Genomic DNA, 27,938 nt, shown 5'->3' with positions numbered 1-27,938 from the left:
AAGCAGCAATTAAGGTATTAACTGTTATTACAGATTTTGCAATTACATCATTGTTGCAGACATATTAAATAAAGAAGTACTGTGCTAATATACACATTCGAAGTGTCCATGTAATTTCCAGTTACAGCCACATAAGAGACATATAAAGGAATGTTTCTTATCTGCTTGATGGTACATAAATATTCATAAATGACTTGTCAGTGAATTGTTATTCCTGAGGAACGAGAACCTTCTATCACAACTACTTGTGTAATCTCCAGTAATAGCACACACTTTTCAGTTGCTAAAAATACATGCCTGGCTCTCCATAAAACAGCTGCACCCTCCAAATGTCAGTGACAGACTGAAGCTTGGACAGAGCAAAAACAGCTTGTTGAACAGTCCCATAGACCCAGACAATGTCTTCAGAACGTAGAATTCCCTTCACTTTCCTTCGCACCCCAAGCTGGGAACCATTCCGAGACTGGTACCATGGTACCAACCGACTGTTTGATCAGTCTTTTGGTATGCCAAGAATTCCTGAAGATTGGTACCAATGGCCAAGCACAAATTGGCCAGGCTACGTCCGTCTTTTTCCCAGTCAATCAGTGGATGCTGTTCCTCCTACTACTCCAGCTGTAGTTTCTCCTGCAGCAGCAACTGTTCCTGATTTTAACAGGGCACTAAGTCGGCAACTTAGCAGTGGAATTTCAGAGATCCGACAAACAGCCGACTGCTGGAAGATCAGCTTAGATGTCAACCACTTTTCTCCTGAGGAACTGGTTGTCAAAACTAGAGATGGTTTAGTGGAAATCACAGGTAGGTTGAAGTGGTTATCAATGCCATTTATAGTATACAAAATGGTTAGTTATGGTAAATAGTTAATGCGCACTAATAAATGTTATTTACTGTACCTTTATAAGTTCATAGGTATGTTATATGTTTATTTTATTTGTGAATAAATTACTTTCACTACTGTTCACTCCTGGGTATACATGTGCCATCTTGTTGGCCATGGATATTTTCTACCAGAAAAATATCGCTTTTGTTTTGCTATAGAACAAAGCTCATAGTAAAGACACTGTGGGGGTTATTTACGAAAGGCAAATCCACTTTGCACTACAAGTGCAAACTACAAATGAAAAGTGCACTTGAAATTGCACTGAAAGTGCACTTGGAAGTGCAGTTGTTGTAGATTTAAGGGGGACATGAAAGGAAAATAAAAAAACAGCATTTTAGCTTGCACATGATTGGATGATAAAATCAGCAGAGCTTCCCCTCATTTCAGATCTACCCCTTAGATTTAGAGCGACTGCACTTCCAAGTGCACTTTCAGTGCGATTGCTAGTGCACTTTGCACTTGTAGTGCAAAGTGGATTTGCCTTTCTTAAATAACCCCCTAAGTTCTAATATGCATTTTCCATCAAGCTACTTACCCAATGTAGCTACACTACATACCTATGTACCATATTATGGCTGAAAAACATTGTATATAGCCACAACATATGTTTCAGTGCAATCTGTCACTACATAGAGTTACAGAATAATAGCAATTTCAGAAAATATATAAACAAATTTTTACTTAATGTGCTCTCATGAAATTACGTAAACAAAATGCATAATGTTAGGAAATATGTTTTTGTTATACCCACATATCCCTAAATTCAAAAATTTTGTGTGTGTAATCCCTGGTTGCACATTCAAAGCAACCAGTGCTAGACTGTAAAAAGCAGTTGATCTCGTGCTTGACCATCATTATTGTCATGCTACGGTATACAGATCTCAGCACTAATAACCAAGAAGTTCAAAATACACACTTCTATAATTTAGTTATGATGTGTAAAGTTATTTATAAACTTTACATGATTATTGATTTCAACAAATAATAACACAGTAAAGTTGATTATTTAAACAGGAAGTGAATTTTCACTTATCTTAGTGAATTAAGTAAAACAAAAGTAAAAATTAAATTGGAAATAAACCCAACGTGCAAGGAAAATATGAAAAAAAATGATTTTTGCTTACACATTATTGGATGGTGATCAGCACAACTTCACCTCATTCACTAAACTAAGTGAATTTTTTCTTGGCAAATTGAATTGTCACACAGCTTAGTGAATGAGGTGAACTTGTGCCGACTTCAATCATCCAATTATGTGCAAGCAAAAAATTCAGTTTTTTAAAATATTATTGGATATCCTTTTCAATGCGACTTTTCACTGTGTTTCACCTCATTCACTAAGATAAGTGTAAATTCACTTTGAAAGTGAGGACTATTATTAATGCTCCTGTGCTGCTAATTAACTCTGTAATGAACTTAAATGAGCTGCCAGCAGTCGCTATTGCGTGGTCCCACGCCTTAATCAGTAAAATAGCTATATACTGTATATATAAGTGTTGGGGTGAGCAACAGACAGCGCTTTACAACATGATACTATTTGAAGATTTTTAAATCTATTTTCTTTGATCCTCAGTGTCAGGGAAAAGATAAGCAGGGGTGCAAACTTACAGCTTGGCATAATATTATAGCCTAGGAAAATGAGCGCCAATGTGTGGACTGAGTGAAAAAAAAACACGTTAGTTGAATCATATCCTAGTAAATGAGCCTTGAGATTTCAAGGTCAATTTCTGACACTTTTAATAAACTGCATACACACTAATATGCGCAAGATTTTATTTTCAGTAAATGCAATTTAGGCATTCTTACATTTTTATTGTAATTTGGGCAATATTGGTTCATTAAACGGGGATTATTTGAGAGAGTCATATCAAGGCTAGATCCCACCCAGACCAGATGGCCCAGTGTGATGCTTAGAAAGCATGGAGAAATGTAAAGGTACCCTTAGGAGTGTTTCCAGTATCAAAAGTGTTAGTTATCGCTTAAGGAGATTTTTCATTTGGTAAGTTCTCTTGTGGCCTAACTAATTTTTTTCCATTAGGAAGGTATGGAAGTGAATGCAAACTCAGGCAATGTTATCCATCAAACAGCATGGGACAGACCAGTTGTGAATGCTATATAACATAGGCATTCTACAGCTGTTATTTTGCCTTGACCTACTTTGTCATCCACTTCACAGTATTATGTAGCTGCAAGACAGCCACCATATTAAGGGGGTCGAAGTCAGGCTGCTATTACTATTCACTGATCTAGCCCAAAAATAACATAGCCAATGTAATCCAGCAATCAGAAATAGAAGGGGGTGGGATATACCAAAAGTCAAAAGTCCTGTAAGGCTAGAGAAATGAAGGGTGCCTAAGGAAGGTAAAGTAAGGAAGGGATAGTGATAAATTGGGTGTAGGGGCGCTATATAGTGATAGTGCTTGGTAACCAGTTGATATTTCCCATAACAACCAATAAAAAATATTAATTTAAAATCTTCTCCTAAAATACAATCCCACCATAAATGACATGTGAAAACACATAAATAAGTGAAAGAAAGATCCACAAAAAAAGTTCACCACAAAAACATATATATGAAGAAGCTTCAATCTTCCAGATGTAACAGTGTCTTTCAACTGAGATTTGAAATCCTTCACCAAGCTTATAGGAAGATATGGACACCAATAAGTGAAAAGTTAGGTGACCTTCTTACCAGACCAATTTGACTTCTTTCCTAGGAAAGATAGTTAAACTGCGCTTGTGCAGGATAGTGCCTGCTCACATAGATGGGATGGATGTAATAGAACCTTCCTCCTCAATGGCAAGGGCAGGATATGCAGAAAAAGCAAGAATACATCCATAGCATAATACCGTTTTTTTATTGTTAAAATCAAAGTGTAAAAAAGTAGCCAAAGTGGCCTCTTACATTTAAAAATGCCTAACCTGGCACTGGGGCTGCTGGCTTGTCAGGGGATTGCCGTATGTAGTCGCCTCCGTCTCCCCTCGCTGAGTTTCACCTAAACTAAGGTAAGGAAGGGCTCTGCTGTGATTAATCTAGAATGGTATATTTACTGTATGCATATTTTCCTGAGTGCTTCACCATACTAAACTATACTAATGAATCCCTCTTAGCCAAACTCTAGATTTTAACTATAGGTCCACTCTAATTGTGTGTTCACCATTGCAGCAGCAGATCCTAGTCCTACAAATGACAAGCAGTTGTCTTCTCAACAATTGTTCTCAAAGACACATCTATGGCTGGCCTTTTTACCTAAAATCAAAACTTACTGTAAACTAATTTGCTTACAATAATAAGGACAAACATATTATATGACAATTTAAAACAAAGCTTTAAGTTCACTGCACATTATTGGCTGTTTGTGGGTATATTTGTTTATTGGTTCTTTGCCAAAAAAGTATTAGTCACAAATATATATGATTTTCAACAAATATTTTAATAGCTGCTGGACAATCATATCCTATTTATGCCTCATGATGTGTATGAATTTCAACTTAATAAATACCATACTGAAGTCAGAGAGAATTTACTGTTGAGTAATTGACAGTAAATGAACTGGATAAGTTGACCAAAGTTTTTAACTCCAAAAATGAATGTCGGTGTTATAGAGTTACTATTTGATCATTAGTAATTATTGTAATGTTAAGGCTAGGGATTTAGAGTAAAAATTAAACTATAGATAAATGTTTTACAAGCACCAAGATTGGACAAAATGCTGCATGCTTACATGTATGATCTGTTGGGGTTCACATCAAAAGTGTTTGCTTTAATTTTTTGCGAACTCATACTTTTCAGTGCTGCAGTGTCATGCCATCAGATATAGTCAACCACCATGCACTGTGCTGCTTTCATTCACTCTTATAAACCATCACCATCATTCATCACAGCTACATTGCATTTGTTAATGGCTAGAAGGCACTACTAGCTTTTAGGAATACTGCTTATATCTCTGGTGTGGTAATATTGCAAGCTTAAAAAAACAAGGCTGCAGCCTCACGAATCCACACATAGGCAATTAGTATTAGGCAGCATAAATATGCAGAATTGTTAGTGCAGATCCGTTAGGTTAAGTGTGTCTTGCCCCTATGTTAGTTACTGAGCCAGCACCGCTTCACAAAAGATCTCTATGTTGTAAGTTCCTGTTGCTGATAAAGTGGTATGATCAATGGACTTAATGTTACTCCTGACTAATACTGTGGTACTAATACATGACAAATTGAACAGCAGCTATGTCTAGGAACAGTATTCAGCTTTTCATAACCAATTGAATCAGGGCCATCTTTAATATTGATTGGACCCTGGGCAAAAAATGTCTTGCCCCCCCCCCCCCCCCCCATTCGATTTCGCTCTCCACCTGCTCTGAGACATACAATAAATAGCAGCTTGACTTAAAATCAGTTTACTGTATCAGATCAGGCAGCAATTGCGATTGGTTGCCAGCGGTTACAGCATAGGGGACAAGGGAATTTAAACTGGGATATTTGGCAAGCATGAGGCAGCTGCTTTGGGCCCCACAACAATGACAGGGCCCAGGGCAGCTGCTCCTTTTGCCCTGCCTTAAAGACGGCCCTGAATTGAATCACCCTGATAGTAGACAGTTCCAATGACACAGCCAGTTGTAAACCACTAAGTGTCAGAAACCATGAATCAGACCGAGACAGAAGTGCAGTAAAAATAACACTAGTTTAATAATAATAGTAAAAAGGTAAACAGAGCAAATGTAGTCAGAGCATAGCCAGAGTTCAGTAACCGTAACAGATAATCAGACAAGCCAGGACGTCAGGGAGCCAGGGATCAGCGTACTTCAGTACAAGCCAGGAAATCAGGAAACCGGAGAATCAGTGTAGTGGGACAGCAAGCAGGATCAGGAACTAGATGGGACGTCAGCCAAGCAAGTCTTTCACAGGTACAAAGAAGAGAGTCTCTGATATGTTGACTAGGCAAAGGCAGAGAGGATCTGGACTGAACAGCTTAAGTAGCCAGCAGGACGGATAAACAGGATATCATCACCAGGTGAGTCACTTTGGAAAGATTAGAGCTGGCAATTAACCGACAGCTGAGCAGCCTGCTCTGAGAAGAAACGGCTGAGCCCGGCCCTGACAATAAGGAAGACAGAACTTGATTTGGGTCTAATAAATAGCACAAATTAGAAGTAAGAGAACTCTGCAGCTAGTTGGAAAACCAATCTAATTGGATCTTCGTTGAATTGTTTTTAGTGGAGGGATATGAGGTAATGCTGGGTATTTTTTAAGTCACATCTCATCTCTTACATATAATGAAAGGTGAAACTGGATTGGGTACTACTGACAACAACTCCACATTTGTTCTCACTTTCTTTTCTCCATCATCACAGTGGGGGTTATTTACTAAAGGCAAATCCACTTTGCACTACAAGTGGAAACTACAAGTGCAAAGTGCACTTGAAATTGCACTGAAAGTGCATTTGGAAGTGCAGTCACTGTAGATCCGAGGGGGACATGCAAGGAAAATAAAAAACAGCATTTTAGCTTGCACATGATTGGATATTAAAATCAGCAGAGCTTCCCCTCATTTCAGATCTACCCCTCAAATTTATAGGGGCTGCACTTCCAAGTGCACTTTCAGTGCAATTTCAAGTGCACTTTGCACTTGTAGTTTGCATTTGTAGTGCAAAGTAGATTTGCCTTTCGTAAATAACCCCCAATGTGTATGTCACATTTTCTATGTGCTCAGTAGGCCTGAATTCACTATGTAGGTTTAGCCAAGGTGTTATTTAGCCTTACCCATATTTTAACCACTTTTTGAATAGCAGATCAAAGAACAGTTGTATATCAAAAAATATGAGTTGTACTGAAAAAGACTCATATTATCACTCACATAGTAATAAAATGACTACCCCTACTAGCTGCACCTAATATCCGAATGAAAGCAGGACTAGACATTTTTAATGATCAAACAATGGGCCTAAAGGTAAACAAACCTTTACAAATGTTATTTATAGGGGGTTATATTACTAATGTTACCAAAGTAAGAACCTGCTCCCTGACACATATGATGTCTGACCTAATTAAACTGTCACCTAATGGCCCAGTAATTTGCTCCGTGCATAGCGTTCTTGCATGTTCTATCTAGGATGAGGAAAAGGGAAATATAAACTGCAGCCCCAGTGATTTCTGTAATGGATAACACTGTCTCAGCACATTAAATATTAATACTACTTTTTAGTTGGCTTTTAGTCTACAGTGCAAGATGGTGCAGTTCATTTTGAGGCAATGTGTATAATGGGGAGCAGAGAGCTTCTCTTTGCAACAACTTGCTGCCATTAGCATTATTGGATGTTGGCTTGAAACTGACATTGGCCTTTGCTAATCTGTAGAATAAGACCACAGCTGTTGCTTTCATTCTCCCTGTCAATTTGGTTGTACACCAAGAGTACAGGAACACTGCTATTGTTACTAAATGTTTATATTAATTTAAATCTAGCTTTTAGGGGAAATATTTGTAAATTGTATTCTGCTGTATACAAGTTTTTTTTGTCATTAGAGAATAGGTACAACCCTCCATCCCCTGGGCCACCCTTGTTTTCACCATCTCCCAGCAACCCATCTTTTAGAAAACATATTAAGCATCTCCACTTCCTCCCACCCTTGTACTTGGCAACTCCTCAAATATTGTAGACTGCAGTCACTCACACAGCAGCCAGTGATGATTTATAGCTGGGATCAGGCATCCTCTAAAACTGCACATTACCTGTAATACTAGAGTAGGAAGATTATGTTTAGTTGGTCACTTAAGTTATTTATGTTACAGCACCATTATCTTCTCTAGGGACCATACAATACTATCAGCTTAGCACAGGAGACCGGCTCTCTATTGCAACCTACTGTCAAGGCGTTGTATGCATAATCAGGTTTCAGTGCAAGGGAGTTGCAAAGCAACCGATAAGAAACTGGGATTGATTTACTGAAACTGAAAAGTGCAAAATCTGGCCTAGCTGTGCATGGAGCCAATCAGCTTCTAACTTCAGATTGTTCAATTAAGCTTTGACAAAAAAAAAAATGGAACCTGATTGGTTTCTATGCAGAGTTTCACCAGATTTTGCAATCTCCAGTTTTAATAAATCAACCCCATAGTGTAGCTCCTACCAACGCTGTATCCTGGCCTAGGCCAACAAGGCCCAGGCCTAGGGCAGCACTTTGCAGGGGGGCAGCACGGAAAGAGTCCCCGCCAGCTTGCGCTACACTGTTAGTGTAGCACCAGTCTCATGGGGTGGACTGGGCTGAGAGGCAAATTAGTCTAGCGCCCCCCATAAAGCGGCCTCATTGCTTCCGGTATGCGGGCGGCCGGCATTCAGCAACTACGGGGGGACGCCGCTTCTAATTTTAACTGTCCTATCATCCTGGACCACAAACCTTCCTCACTGTGCTGTTTTCTGCTGCACCATTGGCATGGTTATATCTTCTTAGTCCTCTCCATAAAATTATCAGAAATTTGTGCTTATACTAGAACTATGTGCAACACTTTTTTATTTCATTTTGGAAAGAGTAAAGGAGGGTTATAGCCCCTGTCAGTTTATTTTTTACCATCCCTGTCCTATTGCAGAGATTTCCCTTCACTTCCTGCCCCATAGCCAAACAGGAAGTGAGAATCTATGCAAATTAAGGGAATCCATTGCCCCCCCCCCCAACCCAGGCCCTCAGAACTTGTGTCCCCACTTGAAAATTTCAGGGAAGGTCTTAAACAGCAAGGGGTGTGGCCTTGAAAGGAAGGGGTGGGACATATTTAAATTAGGGGGTACACGAGTTTAGTTAGGCCTAAGGCAGCAGAAAACCTAAATACACTACTGGCTCCTACTGAGTAGGAACCATGCAATACAGGACTATACATAGTATCATCCTGGCACATAGTATCGCCACATTCTGGCACAAAAAAAGACCTGGCTGTACATGTTCTATAACAGAATGCAGAACAATATAGGAACAATTTAGCATGCATGTATAACATGATCTTACATGGAAGTGATATCAAATAAGTCTCATGTATCCAGTATCTAAAAGGGAATTCTCACCATATCAACAAATTGCAGTTTTCCATAGACTTTCTATACAATTGTAACTGAAAGACCAGACAATTGATGTTCAGAATATTTTTGCAACATTAAGTGCAAATGATCCTTGTCAAGTAGTAATTCACATATCCTGAGGTCTAGTCACATGATCAGTGCTGCAAGAGATTGTTCACGTTTCTGTTCTAATGCAAAGAATCATGGTTCAGGCAGACAATCAACTGCTCCCAGATCTGCCCCATTGGATCTTAGGATGCACAACAAAAGTCTCAGCAGTTTAAAAAATGGTATGTAATTGGTTTTTGGAGAAATGAGCACAGGCTTGCTTTTTGAAGTTAGGGCCCACAGGAATCTTGCATCCTAATGAACTTGATCACGTTTTAGTAGTGCACTATTACACCAGTGAAGCAAATATATTTACACGGCATAGCAAATAATGGGGTCCACTCTGCTGAACCAGCAGCTTTCATTACTCCCTTATTATTATTCATAACACCATTTAGGTTCAATGTTACAATAGATGTCTTTTAAAGTGGCTCTATGTGTAATGCAAATCTGCAGCGGGTGTTGACACTAAGTGCAAATGAAGACATTAGCCTAAAATTTGTATGGCACAAGGATCTAGCATGATAGGAATCAATGATAAATCATTCTTAGAGTTGCCACATGCAAACAGCAAATGTGCAAAAAAAAAAAAAAAAAATGAAGAGCAGCGAATAAAACATTTGCTATATCATAAATATGGTGAATGTCACAAAGACCTGCGTTTCCTGTCAGGAAAATCGAGATTTGTGACATTTGGCAGAAAATGTACATTGGTTTGGTAAATGGCAGATATTTTTACAGTGAAATATACAACAGGATCCCAGTGGTGAATAATCACTTTCTGCTTTAAAAAACATGCCCCAAGACATTTACTAAAAACATACAGTGTTTACTATCAAACTACAGTCCATGCTTCATTTTTGACCTAATGAAGTGATAACGCGAGCTATACAAAACCGGTAGAGATCTTTTAACAACGCTTGAATCCCACACAGATGGTAAGGTGTAATCCTACCTAGGAGACCAGCCTTAAGTCGCTCACACAGGGATTTATGTCTGCTTGCGAAATGTAAGTAGATGCCAATACAAACATTATTACACTTGGAAAAATAAAGATTGCATATCAGTGTGAATCATATTACTTTTGCTAGTCTGTATCCAGAACACAGTGTGAAGGGTCACTTCACATTATACATAATCAGAATGCTTCTGAATGTGAGGTATTTACATTGCCAATGGATGAAGTAAACATAAACAGAAAATTTGCACATAAATCCAATACAAAGTCCATATGTTAGCCCTTAAGGAGTTTTAAAAAAATTGTATCTGTGTAATATTATAAACTACATTGCTAGAAAAGCCTGCATATGCAAATAGCAAATTTCACAGCACCAAAGGACAAAGTAGAGTTTGACTAAAATGTGGTTCCATTGGTTACAGTTAACCCAGACCTCAGATTAACTCACACGCGCTCCAGGGACCCTGTATTAACAGGCCCAGGATGTAATTGAGAAACAAAGGGGGTTATTTACTAAAGGCAAATCCACTTTGCACTACAAGTGCACGGCAAGTGCACTTGAAAGTGCACTTGGAAGTTCAGTCGCTGTAGCTCTAAGGAGGACATGCAAGGAAAAAAAACAGCATTTTTGCTTGTACATGATTGGATGATAAAATCAGCAGAGCTTCCCCTCATTTCAGATCTTCCCCTCAGATCTACAGCGACTGCACTTCCAAGTGCAATTCTAAGTGCACTTACCATGCACTTGTAGTGCTAAGTGGATTTGCCTTTAGTAAATCAACCCCCATGTACCATGATAACGCCTTTTGCCCTCAAATTATGCTCTCCGTAACCAACTCCTTCCATTGATCTATAAATCCTCCTTCTTTCCCATCAAGGCATACAAAAACCTATTATTTACTTTCTTCACGGCCAGGCGTGCACTGCGCATGCGCGAGCCGTGCTGTGTGTTGTGACTGGCCGGGCAATCTTCTGGGACCTGTGACGTGTCCCAGAAGATTGCAGGGAGGGAGAGGTGAACTTCCGCTCTGCGCCACGGCGCCAGGGGAGGAAGTGGGAGCTGGGTGCCTGTCAAAACTGGGTACCCGCTCTCCCCTCCCAAAAAAAAAAAAATGACATGCCAAGTGTGGCATGTCAGGGGGCCACCAGTACTGAAAGAGGACGTTTCAATTTTGGGTGGAACTCCGCTTTTATGTAGGTGTTTTTTGTAAAAATAACGGAGATACTCTACGTGACAACATTTATGAACAGGGCCTTCAAAGAAGTCATCAATGACATTTAATATTGCACATTTTCAAGATGCCCCTAGGGTTTTTCCTCTTCACTTAAATATTGCATTACTAGACCTATCATGATGAGAACTAGCTTGGCTTGTTCTTAGAGCATTTAGTTGAAAATGTGCACCATTAACATAACTGATGGACATTAATGCCGAGAAGCATGTGAGCTCATTTAGGCAAAGGCTATTCACCGTAAGGGATGCTGATTATTTATTAACTACTTTAAAACTTTTCTTACAGGAAAACACGAAGAGAAACAAGATGAACATGGATTTATCTCAAGATGCTTTACAAGAAAATATACGTGAGTCCATACTAAATATTTTCTCCTAAAGGATGGAGCTGCTGTAGTGAACAGTCATAAATATTGCCACTTTGTTATATTTCTATTTACTGTGATGTCTCAAACTGTACATGTGGCTTAAAATATACTGTACATATGCAAATGTCTATTGCTACAGGTTCACATATCTCAACAAGATAAATGATAAGTTACATTACAGTCAGCCAGGACAGTTCTATGTCAGTTGTAACATATTTATTTTCTTCTGGTCATGAAATGTGATAATATATGCACTTGTATAGTATATTGTTGTTTGCTGCATGTTACTAGATATCAGCTAACACTTGTTGCCTAGAGAGGCAATAAGGAATGAACAACAGATGTTTTTCAATCCTGAAAAAGATCAGCACTCTAAATAGACATGTGCCCTTAGGTGCTTCAAACCAAGGCGCATCAAACATATTTTGGTTGTAAACTATAGAAATGGTATTTGGTCCCATTGACAAAAGGCTTGTCCAAGACCACAAGGAACTGAGCCAGGCCATATTGTTTCCCTTTCACTAACTGAGTAACCCTCTACAGAACGTTTTTCTACTTGGTTAAAAAGATCTAAGGCCTCATGCACACTGGACATTTTTACAGCCACTGTTTTTGGCTTCAGGCGTTTTTTTCCGCAGCTTGTAAACTCCCCAGCATGTTATCCTATGTGTCCATGCACACATAGGCTGTTAATCAGCATTTTTTTGGCAGGGGCATTTTCTGGCTGGAAAAAAACCCCTAGAACTAGTGGGTTTTAAGAGGAATTTTTTAGCTGTAAAAACGCTCTAACCTTGATAAAAGCTTCAAAATGTGGCTATTCTGCATTTATCAGCGTTTTTGAGCCATAAGCTTTTGTGGGAGTATAGTTTTCCATAAAAAAAATGTTAAAAAACACTGAAAACCGCTACTGCAAAAATGCTACAAAAATCATTCTACAGCTACAGCTTTCCACAGCTAACGCTACTAGTGTTTTTATAATGTCCAGCATGCATGAGGCTTTAAGAGTAGTTTTTCAGCTGTAAAAATGCTCTAACTCTGAAAAAAGCTTAAGGCTCCATGCACACTAGTGTTTTTTTAAGCTCCTAGAAGCTGGTATTAGCATTTTTTTCTGCTTATCCGATGTGCCCATGCACAATGCTTTAGGCTATTAGTGTTTTTTGAGCTTCAGTGTCTAGGAGCAGAAAATAATTGTTTTTGTAGAGTCTCTTTGAGTGTCTTTTTCCAGCAGAAATGCTACTAATAGTGTATTATTTTGCTTTTTTTCCCCTTTTTTTTAAAGGAACTGCAAAAATACTAATAAAATGCTAACGCTCCAAAATTCTCTTAAAAGCTCCTAAAACGCTACTACAAAAAGCTATTACCAGCGTTTTTTATCCAGTCTTTTTTCCAGCATTTTTGTAGCTTAACACAAATGCCGGTGTGCATAGAGCTTAAAACGCTGGAAAACACTGAAAAATGTGGCTATTCTGCATTTATCAGCGTTTTTGAGCCATAAGCTTTGGTGGAAATAAAGTTTTGCTAAAAAAAAAGGGTAAAAAAATGCTACAGATGAAAAACACTACTGCAGAACTCATTCAACAGCTTTCTACAGCTAACGCTACTGGAGTTTTTTATGACGTTCAGTGTGCATGAGGCCTAAAAGTCAATATCTTTGTAATACTTCACAGTAATTTTTATTAACCTCATAACTAGAGGGACATATTGTTGATCTATTTTATATATATGTATTATTCTTTTCACTTTAAACCAGATCTGGAGGGAGAACATAAAAAGTCATATGGTAAACAATGGTAAAAAAAAAAGTCTTCCATTTTGATTATAGAGAGCATTAGAAAAAGCACACAAGAACAAAGCAAAACCAATGGTGTCTCAAATGATAAGTAGACTAAAGCCCGGCAAACACGTACTGATAGTTGGCCTGCTTCTGATGAATGGTCTTGCTGGAAAACAAACATTGGCTGCAAGTGCTGATCAGTGTATTCTGATGGGTGGAAGAGTCCCTCTGTGAGAATACAATAGCACAGCAGGAGAGAACTCTGCATCACACATTGCTGTGTTGATGCAGAAATAGGTCAGTTGTTTTTTATTGTTTTTTTTTTTTTTGCTTAACCCGCTGGTTGAACAAAAAAACTGAATGGGTATACCCATGGTAAAGATGATATGAGATAGGATGAGCTGCACTCACTAGTGAACAAAAATCATTCAGTATGGAACATTTACAATTCTAAAGGTGCAACCGCCCTGTGAAACGTTTTTTTTTTTTTTGTATAGGGCAAAGCAAATTGGTCTACCACAGTCTTTCTTCTCTTTAACTTGACCAAAGTATCATTTGTACAGGCCTAGGTTCACACATATGTGATGCGGGAACGGGCGCGATTCCAGCGTCAGTTCTCGCATCGCAGCTCTCCCACAGGCATTTCACAACTGCCCTCTGCGAACCACTGCGGGTGTCAATACAATGTTAATGACACCCCTAGATCGGTCCACAGATTGCAGTGCGAACTGCATTATTTTCCTGAGAATCTAATGCAAGTTCAGCCATACAACTAACTCGCATTGCACAGGCACCACAGTGCGGGTGCGAATCACATGCAATGACTGTGTTCGCACAAGTGTGAACCCAGGCTAAAGTCGCGAAGGTGTAGTGAACAGTGTCTTTTCTTACTGTAACAAAAGGGAAAATCTATATCTGTCATATGTAAGATATAGGGGTTGATTTACTAAAGGCAAATAGACTGTGCACTTTGTAAAGTGCAGTTGCACTCTGCATGGGCAGTTGCTCCAGAGCTTAGTAAATAATGGAGAGCTCTGCTGACTTCCATCATCCAATCACGTATAAGCAAAAATACTGTTTTTGTAAATTTCCTTGTACATGATTGGATGATGGAAGTCAGCAGAGCTCTCCATCATTTACTAAGCTCTGGAGCACCTGCCCATGCAGAATGCAACTGCACTTTCAAAAGTACACAATCTATTTGTCTTTAGTAAATCAACCCCATAGTGAGGTGCAGTGAAAAAGCCATTTGACTACATTTTTTACTGCCATTGTCGGCCCAGTTTTACTTACCTTTCTATATTTCAATTCTGAATTTCATTCTGTTTGCTGTGTGCATTATGCACTGAGATAGCTCCATGGATCATATATAATTACTGTATATGTGAATAAAATGAGGTGTTTTATTGTTTAAACATATAATTTAATAATATTAATCATGACCTGTTTTTTTCTTCAGTCTTCCCCCAGGTGTTGATATTGCAAGTGTGGCTTCATCTCTTTCTCCGGATGGTGTTCTGACAGTAGAGGCACCACTCCCCAAGCCAGCAATCCAGTCTGCAGAGATCACTATTCCAGTAACTTTCCAAAGCCGCGCTGAGATTGCTAAGAAGCCTGAAGAGCCGGCCAAAAAATAAGAGGACAAACCACCGTATTTACTTTTGCTGTGTTTCTGTCACATATTTTTACACAAAAAATAAATTTTGAAAAATAAAAGTATTAAAAAAATAATTTTTTTCTGTTTTTTATCATTAGCTGTCAGAAAGAGATACTCAGTTATAGCCTTGTTTGCTAAAAACAAAGCTATTCTTCACTTTTAGTGTATACACATGAATATTCTTTACTTGGATATTCAAATTGGGAGAACATTGGAGTTTAAAAGCAGACTATATAAAATTTCTTTTGCAAGGCAATCATTGCAAAAAAATAGATCATGACCATTTTAGTTTTGAATGGGATGTAAGAGAAAAATATTGAAATTGTCGATTATCTTAACAGTAAGTCTGTATGCCCCTTTGTGGTAAATATACACTGTGGAGCACCCTTGTGCAAGGCAACAGTCTGTGCCCTTTTGATGCTTATTATTACTGCTCTAGTTATGTGTATGGCCCCACTGTCACTGCCCTTTAACCACTTCAGCCCCGGAAGATTTGGCTACTCAATGACCAGGCCATTTTTTGCAATACGGCACTGCGTCACTTTAACTGACAATTGCACGTTTGTGCGGCGCTGTACCCAAACAAAATTGACATCCTTCTTTTCCCACAAATAAAGCTTTATTTTGGAGGTATTTGATCATCTCTGTGTTTTTTAATTTTTGCGCTATAAACAAAAAAAAGCAACAATTTTGAAAAAAAACACAATATTTTGTACTTTTTGCTATAATAAGTATCCCCGTTTTTTTTTTTTTAGAAAAGCTAATTTTTCCTCAGTTTAGGCCGATACGTATTCTTCTACATATTTTTGGTAATAAAAATTGCAATAAGCGTATATTTAAAGGTTTGCGCAAAAGTTATAGCACCTACAAAATAGGGGAAGGATTTATAGTATTTTTATTATTTTTTTTTTTTACTAGTAACGGCGGTGATCAGCATATTACTGCGACATTATGGCGGACAGATCGGACACTTTTGACACAAATTTTTGGAACCGTTGGCATTTATACTGTGATCAGTGCTATAAATATGCACTGATTACTGTGTAAATTCTAACTGTGGGGAGAGGGAACTGACTGGGTGAGGAGAGCGATTTGTTGCTCATATTTAGTATGAACAACAGATCGCTCTCCTCACCCCTGACAGCACGGAGATCTGTCTGTTTACATTGACAGATCTCCATTCTGTGTCTGTGTTGAGCGACCGCGGGTGCCCGGCAGTCGCGATGACCGCCGGGCATCAGCTCAGGCAGCGCACACGCGTCCCCTAGTGGTCAAAAGGCAAACCAATGTAGAGTTATGTCGGTTCGCCAAGGGGAGCCAACCTGCCGCAGTACAACTGCGGCGGCTGGTCGGGAAGGGGTTAAATGTTATTTTTTATTATTTTTACTATTTCTTTTATTCAAAACTTTTTTTTACACTGTCTCCTTAATTTTTCTTTTTTTTATCAACTTTATTGCTTTCCCAAGGGATGAACAGCATCCCTTGTGAAAGCATGGGGTGTGACAGATCCTCTTTATGGGGAAACTCTCCTCTAGGCTCCAATGCAGCTGATTAGACACAGATCGGTCTGATCGGCTGCTTTCCTGGCCGGTAAAAGCCATGTAAAAAAAGAGCCGAACCAGAAGTGACACAATCCTTGTCGCTTCTGGTTTCCAGGGTCACAGAGAAAGAGTAACAACTGTGTAGTGCCTCTGTGCAGTGCCGCCTTCGTCGCCTGTCGCATCGCTCTTGAGCTCTGCCAAGGTGGCGGCGGCAGTTCAGCCGCTTGAATCACTTCTGGTAAAGAGGGAATCGCTGGCTGAAACTTTTCATACTGGGATGATGCCTGCAGGTGCAAGCTTCATACTGAGATAAACACTTCAACCCGAGGACATCATATGACGTCATACAGGCGGGAATTATTTACCTTTTGTACTGATTTAATATGAATATAAAACGTTATATCATGCTGTGGCTGCTACAGGATCATTCTGTCAATATTACATTCTCACTGAATATCATGAATAACTATTGATACTAGCTATTATTGAATCATATAAATCAAAACCTCTGAAAAAAGCATTCCATTTTGTGCCTCTAACAATCAAAAAGATCTACACCAGCACTAGAAAGTAATCAAATCTGAAAGATTGATAATAATTAAACAATATGGGTTACTACAGACTGTTTAACAAATGAGGTAACCCCTTAGGCCTCTTGTACAGGATACTCCTGTTTGAGCATCTATTTTTTCAGCTGGTTTTTGGTATGTATTTGCCCGTATTTTTGCACATTTTCACACATATGCAATTTCACACACAAACTTTTTTTTTGTGCTCACATTATGTTAATGGGTATTTGTGCGTTTCGTGCAAATGTGTGCATACGCATGCAAGTGCACATGCATTTGCACGTATGAGGATCAATTACTGACCAAAAATGCAGATTTTTCTTCTTTTTTTTTTTTTTTTTTTACTGACGAATACATGGCGCTTGTTTACGTGCCTGTGTGCAAAGGCACATTAAAATGAATGTGCTGTATTTTAGCTCAGTAAAAAAAAATAAGCTGTACTGAGCGTTTTCAAGCTGCAGTGTGCAAGAGGCCTTAGGAGTCACAGATTAGTAGATCTGGGATTTTTTTTTTTTTTTGTAATTTAAACTTCTGTGTTCTGTGATCATAAACTTTAATCAAGCTGTTAATAAAAAAAAAGATATGAAGAAGACCAATTCTCTTTTAATAGATGACAAAGTATTACTAAAGCACTAAGCCATTATACACTGTTCAGCCATAACTTCATGACCACCCACCTAATATTAAAGCGGCGTTCCACCCAAAAATGGAACTTCCGTTAAGGGAATGTGACCCCCTGACATGCCACATTTGACATGTCATTTTTTGGGGGGGAGCAGAAACCCTCTTTTTAGAGGGTCCCAGCTCCCACTTCCTCCTGGGGTACCGCGGCACCAGAAGTAAGTTCACCTCTCCCCCTCCCTCACGGCAATCATCTGGGACACGTCACAGGTCCCAGAAGATTACCCGGCCAGTCACAGCATGCTGCGTGGCTCGCACATGTGTAGTGCATGCCCAGCTGTGAAGCCACAGCCAGGTGCCCACAGTGACAATGCCGGCGCCACAGAGAGGAGGGAGAGATGAGTGGGGCTTTGTTCCCCCACATCGCTAGACCCTGGGACAGGTAAGTGTAAGATTATTAAAAGTCAGCAGCTGCAGTATTTGTAGCTGCTGACTTTTAATTTCTTTTTTTAAGCGGAACTCCGCTTTAAGTAGGTCTCTTTTTGCTGCCAAAAAAGCCCCTTTTGCCACCAAAACAGCCCTGTGCCTTAGAGGCATTGACTAAACATCTGAAGGTATACTGTGGTATTTGGGACCAAGCCGTTAGTAGAAGCTTCTTTAAGTCCTGTAAGTTGCGAGGTGGGGCCTCCATGGATCAGGCTTGTTTTTCCACTACATCCTACAGATGCTCACTGTGAAGATGAATGGGGAGGATCAAAGTAAGGACTAGGACCCGGTCATGACACAGATCATGCTATTTATAGCACATCTGCCCCCAAAGATAGGCGACAAAAACTTTCCGGAAGCTCTATGTCCAATCAGACCCAAGCTTCCTCAAGATAATGCTGGGCGTCCATATTGAAGGACACACTAGTCCTTGTTGCACTTCCCCTAGTGCCAACTTTAAGACGGTATCACCTGACCAGTTTGCTGACACTGGCTGAAAAAGGCTAAGGTCTCATGTACACTACAGCTGCTTAACTGAAGTTTAGGAGCAGTTGGGCGTTTTTTTCAGCAGCCCCTGAACTCTCCTCTTTGTTATGTTATGTGTACATGTACACTCAGTCTTTATAGTAGTTTAGAGGCATTTGAGGTAACAGGCATTTTTTTTAAAGCAGAAAAATCGTGTTCAGGACTGTAATTTACTGGTATTTCAAACGCCTAATGCTTATTAAAAAAGAGAGAAAACCGCGCTATAAGTGATATAAGAGTCCAATTATGAAGTCCCATATAACATAAAATGAATAGTCCCAATGGTAGTCCAGACAAGCAGGATCAATAGGTGATAAAATTCTTCCAAAGGAAACAGTAATAGTGGACACAATCAGCGGAACACTCCAACATATATCGCGCTTACCAGAAGTAAGGCTTTAAAGGGCGAGTGGCTTAAACCCAGCCTGGGCCTTTAGATGTAAACTCCAGGTGAAGCAGGAAGGGCGCCCTCGTCCCGTGTATCCACAGATATAATACAAAAGAATATAACAAAAATATAGCGTAATATTGTTTTAAAAAATACGCCACACCAGAAAGAGAAAATGACACTCAAATACCCTTAAATCACGTGTGATCATATGAAATCCTGCGCTAAATAGCTAGGACAATGGGGTGGGTGTCATGCAATCATGCAAACATAAGTGGAAAAAATATTTTTTAAAGTGAAGGTAAATAGTATAGGTGTAAACTGCAACGACTTCCAAAATCTGCTTACCAGATATAATTGGACAGTCGGCGTGTGTAAAGCACTCCAAAATACGTGAAGGGTTGTGGAAAGAACTCCCAACAGGTGCTGGGACAACTAATAGTGCGAGCTGCTTACCAGAGGCAAACCCTCGTATGCAGATATAGTGAAAAAACAGGAACCAACACCAAAGAATAGATATTAAACGGACCTTCGGGATTGTCCCCTTACCAGACAAATAAGCAAAAAGGCAGATGTACTACGATCCCAGCCATACTCCCGACCAGAATGGTATACCTCGTCTTGCCCTCTCTCCTCTGCTGCCACTTCCAGCAGTTTCCTTTCAGCGTGTAACCACATATAACCGCAGTAAACTGCGTTTATAAGCGTTTTTGAAGGGGAAAAAATGTCTCATAATTTTTGAACATATACAAATATTGAAAAAACACAAAGTTCACCACATGATGTTGCCTGCATCAATAGATGAGTCCAGTAGTGATGAACTCTGAACCATGACATTTTCTATGTCTTCGGAGCCTCAGTAAGTCTAGGTTCACATCTATGTGGCTGCGCTTGATGCGTTTTTCAGGAACGTTTTTCAGTGCATTTTGCATTTTTCAACCAGCGCTTTTCATGCGTTTTTGTATGCAGTTTTCATGCATTTTGCGTTTTACGTTTTTTTTCTTATCTTTAACTAGTTGCAGCCCACTGTCAAATGATGGCAGGGCGGTGCGGCTCTTGTTTTGGGACATCGTCATATGAAGGTGTCCCAGAACGCCTGCTCTCGCGCGTCAGCAGGGGCGCACAACGCGGCGATCGCGGCTGCGTCGTGTTGTTAGGACATGGCGCGACCCCGATCTCTTTAACCATGTGATCGACTGTGTCCAATCACAGCACATGTCACATGTAAACATGGAGATGCCAGTAATTGGCGCTCCTCGCCTCACACTGATAGATCGTGTGCCGAGGAGATCATGTGCCAATCAGCGGCATCTCCACACAGGGGGACATCTACACATGTAATCAGGGCACTGATCATCAGTGCCCTGATTACAATATAGCACCAACAGTGTCACCAATCAGTGCCCACCATTGCCCACCAGTGCCAGCAATCAGTGCCCACCACTGCCCACAAGTGCCACCAATCAGTGCCCATTAGTGATGCCAGTTAGAGCCGGCTATCAGTGCCGCCCATCAGTGCCACCCATCAATGCCCATCAGTGCCCATCAGTATCCGTGCCGCCTATCAGTGCCCATCAGTGCCACCTAACTGTGCTCATCAGTGCCACCTATCAGTGCTCATCAGTGCCACATATCAGTGCCCATAAGTGCGGCATATTAGGAGGGGCCCGGCAAGCCGGCGCCATGTCCTTAGCAACCGATGAGTCATCAGCTGTCAGCGGGGTTCCCCGCTGAAAGCTGAATGTTACAAAATAAATAAATTTGCCAGCTAAAAAATTCACAAAAAAATGGCGTGGGGTTCCCCCCCCAGGCCCATAACAGGCCCTTAAGGTCTAGTATGGGTTCGGAGGGGACCCCCACACCACAATTTAAAAAAAATGGCTTGCCCCCCCCCCCAAAATCCTTACCAGATCCTTATCTGAACATGCCGCCCGGCAGGTCAGGAAAGGGAGGGGATGAGCGAGCGCCCCCCCTCCTGAACCATACCAGGCAGCGTGCCCTCAACATGGGGGGGTGGGTGCTTTAGGACAGGGTGGGCTCAGCCCCAAACAAAACAGATGAAGATAACAACAGAACAAGAGCGGCGTTTTACAATTTTTTTAGCGGGTAACTGGCAGTGAGGAAGAAGACAACAGTGGAAAGAGACGGCGGTGGCAGGAAGAGACAGCTTGAGGAGAAGATGGCAGAAGGAGACAGCGGGAAGGAGAAGACAGTGGCAAGAGACAGCTAGAGGAGAAGACAGTGGGAAGGAGAAGATGGTGGGAAGGAGGAGACAGCTAGAGAAGACAGAGCTATTTATAAAGGGATTGTCAAAAAACGGCTCTTGTATTTTTATTACATTTCATTGTTTTTTTTCGCTCGTCCCCTCCCTTTCCTGACCTGCCAGACGGCATGCTTGGATAAGGGTCTGGTATGGATTTTGGGGGGACCCCACACCATTTTTAAAAAAGATTTTGGCATGGGGGTCCCCTCCGAATACATACTAGACCTGAAGGGCCTGGTATGGACCTGGGGGGGGGAACCCCACACCGTTTTTATCACAATTTTTTTGCTGGCAAATGTTTTTTTTTTACATTCAGCTTTCAGCTAAGGACCCGGCCAACCAGCTATATGCAGTGGAAAATGAGAACCGTAAAACACATCAAAAATTGCATCAAAAATGCACCACTTGCATTTCGGGTGCAGCTCCATTGAAGTCTATTAGCTGCAAATCGTAGGAAAAAGGTCGCCGAACCTTTCCAAAAATGCACCGGCCGCAAAACGCATAAATGTGAACTAGTACCATAGGAAACTATGTTAAATGGACTGTAGTGCGTTTCTGCAAAACGCACTAAAAAATGCATAGGTGTGAAGGTAGGGTTACAGCAACATCAGGAGCATTTCCTCACACATGCTCATGATGGGATCCATAGTGAAAACATAAAAAATAAGACAGCTATCTACAAGCACACTGCTCTCTCTGCTGCTGCTCTCTCTTCTCTCACAGAATGACTAAACTAGTTAATAATTGACTTGTTTTTCATGTATTGTGGGCATTTGGGAGGGTCTGCTGAGGTTATTTTAAAAAAAATCTTCTAACCTCAAATGCTCATAACCGCTGCTAAACTTGCTTGAGCTGTAAAATGGATGCTTTTCACCATTGGTTTCCAGCTGTTAAGTTTCCAATGTTTAGAAATGGTTTTCAACTGCCCTGTGTACATGAGCCCTAACAGTATAAAGCTGATACCTTACCTCCTCCTACATAGAGCGGGTAAAATAAGTATTGAACACGTCACCATTTTTCTAGGTTAATATATTTCTAAAGATGCTATTGGCATGAAATTTTCACCAGAAATTAAGTTATGTGTAATAAAATGGAATGACACAGGGGAAAAATATTGAACACACGAAGAAAGGGAAGTGAAAAAAGACATGGAAAGCTGAAATCTATCACTAATTAGAGAGCAATCCTGCCCCTTGTCAGTGTAAATTAATATCAGCTGGTTCAGTCTCAACTGATGGCCTATAAAAAGGTGTCTCATTATCAAGGTGTCACACAAGAAACATCTCATGATGGGTAAAAGCAAAGAGCTCTCTCAAGACCTTTGCATGCTTATTGTTGCAAAACATACTGAAGGCATTAGTTAACCACTTGACAACTGGGCACTTAAACCCCCTTCAAAACCAGACTAGAATAAAAATTGTAAAAATTGTCCACATATAGATGGTAGCCTTTCTCCAGGAGTGGGTTTATGAGTTCCCAAACGACTTTCCCACTCGATCCGATATATTCTGGGCAATTAGGGGGATGTAGCTGGGTGTCCTTCCCTTCGTATACCATGAAGGCATAGGTATATCCTGTAGCTCGGTCGCATAATTTATACATTTTCACCCCATAGCGAGCCCTTTTGGTGGGAATAAATTGTTTTATGCCCAGCCTACAACTAAATTTGACCAGGGACTCATCCACACATATGTGCTGGTCTGGGGTAAATAACTGGGGGAAGATATCAGAAAAATATTTTAGAAGTGGGCGGATTTTATATAGCTTGTCAAAATGTGGGTCATTTCGGGGAGGGCACTGGGTATTGTCATTGTAGTGTAGGAATCTCATAATCATGAGATACCTGGTTCTGGGCATTATAGAGGAAAAGATGGGCATGTGGTGGATGGGGAGGGTAGACCAATAGGAAAGTAATACATTTTTTTTGGTTAGTCCCATACGAAATGTGAGGTCCAAAAAAATTCTAAACTCCTCCACTGTTAGGGTTCTCCATTCGTAGGGACGGGCATAATAGGACGTTGGGTTACTTGCTATGTATTGTTGGGCATATAGATTGCACTGGGCCACAATCGATGCAAGCATGTCCTCAGTAAAAATAAGGTTGAAAAAATCTATTGGTGAAAAATTTTCTGTATCCACCTGGACTCCTGGCTGGGCAGTAAAAGGGGGAATGATAGCTTCTCCTGAATTAGGTGGCAGCCATAAGGGGTTCTCAAGGGAGTAGGGAAGGCTGGCATGGGACCTAACCCTTTGGGCCTGAGGTGACACCCCACTGGTACGTGGCCTTTGTCGAGGTACTGCAGTGCTGGTGGATGGCACTGCAGTGCTGGTGGATGGCATTGCGGTGATAGTGGATGGCATTGTGGTGATAGTGGATGGCATTGCGGTGCTGGTGGATGGCACTGCATCCTCACCGGTACGTCTTCGTCTGGCGGGCAGACTCTCATCCTCCTCTGAGGCTGTCAGTGTACCACTGCTGAGGACAGGCTCGTAGTCCACGTCAGACTCAGAATCTAAATAGGAATCTGAAGCGGAGAGCTCCCCGTTGCTCTCGTCGGCCACAAGAATATTATATGCCTCCTCGGCTGAATATACTCTTTGTGACATAGTGATGAAAAATGGCAGATATGTGGCACTGATGACACGTGACACTGGCAGATTGCACTGGTGATAGATGGCACTAATACGTGACACTGATGTGGTAGGTGACACTGGTGACACTGATGACACTGATGTGGCAGGTGACAGACAGGTGGCACTGACGACAGATGGCACTGACAGATTGCACTGATACGTGGCACTGATACGTGGCAGGTGACACTGACAGGTGGCACTGATGTGGCAGGTGACACTGACAGGTGACACTGATGTGACAGGTGACACTGATGTGGCAGGTGACACTGACAGGTGACACTGATGTGGCAGGTGACACTGACAGGTGGCACTGATGTGGCAGGTGACACTGACAGGTGGCACTGATGTGGCAGGTGACACTGATGTGGCAGGTGACACTGACAGGTGACACTGATGTGGCAGGTGACACTGACAGGTGGCACTGATGTGGCAGGTGACACTGACAGATGGCACTGACGACAGATGGCACTGACAGATGGCACTGATGACAGATGGAAGCAGTAATGAGCACTGTGGCACTGATGTGGCACTGTATGGGCACTGTATGGGCACTGTAGGGTGTTTCACTAAAAGTTCGGCACTCACAGTTATCACAGATCGCTCTCTCTCCTCACACACGGTCTCACGGTGTGAGGAGAGAAAGCCGGCAATGAGTGATGATCTCATATGATTACGTTTGAGATCATCTCTCATTGGAAGCTCGGATCGCGCTGTAAACGGCCGCTGTGATTGGCCGTTTACGGCGATCTGTGACTGGCTGTGTCCAAGGGACACGGCCAGAGCAGAATTTGCCCGATGCGCGCTCCCGGAAGCGTGCATTGCGGAAGTGAACAGGAGGATGTCCAGGGACGCCCTCCCGGCAATTGGAGTCCACGCTGTAGCTGTCTTTTGGCTATATCGCGGATGCCTAGTGGTTAAAGAAGGATTTCTAAACGTCGGAATGTTCCAGTGAGCACTGTTGGGGCCATAATCTGTAAGTGAAAAGAACATAATTTTACTATAAACCGGCCATGTATCTCCTTGCAAGATTTCTGACAGAGGAGTGAAAAGAATTATCAAAAAAGTTGTCCGAGAGCCAAGGACCACTTGTGGAGAGCTTCAGAAAGACCTGGAACTAGTAGGTACAATTGTTTCAAAGAAAACAATAAGTAATGCACTCCACCACCATGGCCTGTGTGCACACTCGCCATGCAAGACTCCAATGCTGAAGAAAAAGCATGTTGAAGAGCAATTCAAGTTTACTGCACAACAGTTAGACAAGCCTGTGAAATACAGGGAGAATATAGTCTGGTCAGATGAAACCAAAATTTAACTCTTTGGATGTCATAATACACACCATGTTCAGAGGTCAAATGGCACTGCACATCACCCCAAAAACACCATACCAACAGGGAAGTTTGAAGGTGGGAACATCATGGTGTGGCGCTGTTTTTCAGCATACGGTACTGGCAAACTTTGTATCCTTGAGGGATGAATGGAAAAATGCACCAAGACATTCTTGAAAAAAATCTGCTGCCATCTACCAGGATGATGAAGATGAAAGGAGGGTGGACATTTCAGCAAGACAAAAATCCCAAAAACAAAGCCAAGGAAACTCTCAATTGGCTTCAAAAAATAAAAAATAAAGCTGCTAGAATGATCCAGCCAATCAACTGACTCGAATCCAATAGAAAATCTATGGAAAGAACTAAAGATCAGAGTTCATAGAAGAAACCCACATAACCTTCAAGATTTGAAGACCGTTTGTGTGGAAGAATGGGCCTAAATACACCTGAGCAATGCATGCAACTAGTTTCTCCAAACAGGAGGCATCTTGAAGCTGTCATTCCCAACAAAGGATTTTATACAAAGTATCACATAAATTTCAGTCAGCGTGTTCAATACTTTTTCCCTGTGTAATTTCATTTTATTACACATAACTTATTTCTGAATTTATTTGGTTTCTTTGTATGTATGGATTGCATGGGTTGTTACCGACATGTGGTGAAAATTTTTTGTCAATAGCACCTTTAGAAATATATTTACCTTGAAAAATTGTAACGTGTTCAATACTTTTATCTTTGCTATATATTTATAATTTAATATTTCTAAAAGACAAGCAAAAGTTGGTTTGTTCCATAAATGGCTAATTCAACTTGGTGCATTTAAAGAGAACCCTTCCTGCTGCTCCATGCTGAAGAAGAGACAAGCAATTAGCTAGAGCAAAGCAATGATGTGTTGTAACTATAATGGTGGTTTAATGGGGCATGTGAAATGACTCACTTCATTGCAGCCAATACATCCCAGTCCAAAATGTTTAAATGACTTAGCATTACCAACATCTAATTGGTCATAGAAAACTGGCAGGCACACTGGATTATACAATCTATAATGTTTAGATAAACAACTCGAATGTTCAGTGTATGCATAGAAAGTAGAAGAAAGTAGCTCAAAGCAGATTGTAGAACTTTCCACATAATTAAATTTTTAGTTGAAACAGAACTCCAGGTAAATATTTTGTATTAAAACATGCTGTGTAATAAATAGCTAACTAACTTGATGTGTATGTCGTGTCCAGGATCACTGTCCTTTTTTTCATGCCTGAAAGTATTGTTTTACAGTAAAACCTCGGATTGCGAGCATAATTCGTTCCAGAAACATGCTTGTAATCCAAAGCACTTGTATATCAAAGCAAATTTCCCCATAAGAAATAATGGAAACTGAAATGATTTGTTCCACAACCATTTATTCATAGGTCTTTCAGTTTATAGTCCATACAAAAAGATTATAGTAATGACCAAGTTGTGTAACCATAAAATGTCCATCCACAAATGAAAGCATCCATAAGGGGATTAAAAGCCAGATCCAGCAGGAGCTACAGAGTATAAAAGAGAAGAGAGGTGCCAAGTGTAGCAATATGTTGCTAAATGTTGAACCTTCAATAAATGTAACCATATTCCTACACTTAGAGGTGCCTCTCTTCTCTTTTATACTCAGTTGTGACGTGACGCTACTTGTGTATCAAGACATCGCTTGTATATCAAGTCAAAATTTATTAAAAAATGTCGCTTGTCTTGCAAAACGCTCTCAAACCAAGTTACTCTCAATCCAAGATTTTACTGTACTTCTGGCACTGCGACTATGAGAACTGTGGCCCTCATGCAGAGCAGTTGTATTGTCATTGTATTGTCATATATCCCCCACCTCCTCGCTCTTTGCCCATGCACAAAATACCTTGTATTTTGTGAATGGTTCACAAATACAAGGTCCTAAAGGTAAGGGAGCGCTTGGATTTTTTTTTTAACAAACGTAAAAGTCTCACAAACAATACTCAACTTTGCTTTAGATATGCATGTTAAATCAGCATAATATAAATAGGTAGGAGTTTATTACCAGTAGATAGGAATGCACATACTACAGTTTAGGGCATCCCCATCCTACATCAGGAAAATATCAAATGGTTACTTTGTTACTTAAATGTAACAGGAAATGGAAACCATGTGATACAAAACATCTACCCACATACATACACTTCATTCATTAAAAAAAACACACTGGAAGAACAGTAAAGAAACAATACTAACAAACTGCAAAACTGTCATGACTTAATACATGAAATTGAAGGTAAATACACCTGAATGAGGCTCTATGCACACTGGCATAAAAAAGCGTCGCTTCTACAGGAGTTTTATGTTCTGCCTGTGGAAGTAGCTCAATGTTATCCTATGTGTCCATGCACATTAGAATGATTAGAGGCATATTTTGAGCTCAACGTTTAGAGGCAGGAAAAAAAAAACCTTCTGGTTCACGTTTCTGATTGGAGCTCACTGGCAGAAAAATGTAAAACTCTCCTAAACTCGTCTAGTACAAAAAATGCTCTATATGAGCGTTTTTTTTAAGCCCAGTGTACATGG

The 27,938-nt window shown here is 40.6% G+C and overlaps 1 protein-coding gene across 1 annotated transcript; it reads left to right on the top strand.

The window, feature by feature from the left end:
- The first annotated feature begins 315 nt into the window (after window positions 1-315).
- HSPB1 (heat shock protein family B (small) member 1) lies at window positions 316-15,077 on the top strand. The gene is made up of 3 exons (XM_073617959.1): window positions 316-798; window positions 11,506-11,569; window positions 14,821-15,077. Exons 1-3 carry the CDS (start codon window positions 399-401, stop codon window positions 14,996-14,998), a joined length of 642 nt encoding a protein of 213 aa, XP_073474060.1. The 5' UTR covers window positions 316-398; the 3' UTR covers window positions 14,999-15,077.
- The last annotated feature ends 12,861 nt before the right edge of the window (window positions 15,078-27,938 follow it).

The sequence above is a fragment of the Aquarana catesbeiana genome, linkage group LG02 (assembly GCF_042186555.1).
Source record: "Aquarana catesbeiana isolate 2022-GZ linkage group LG02, ASM4218655v1, whole genome shotgun sequence".
Classification (NCBI taxonomy): domain Eukaryota; kingdom Metazoa; phylum Chordata; class Amphibia; order Anura; family Ranidae; genus Aquarana; species Aquarana catesbeiana.
This window is presented reverse-complemented; position numbering and strand designations above follow the sequence as displayed.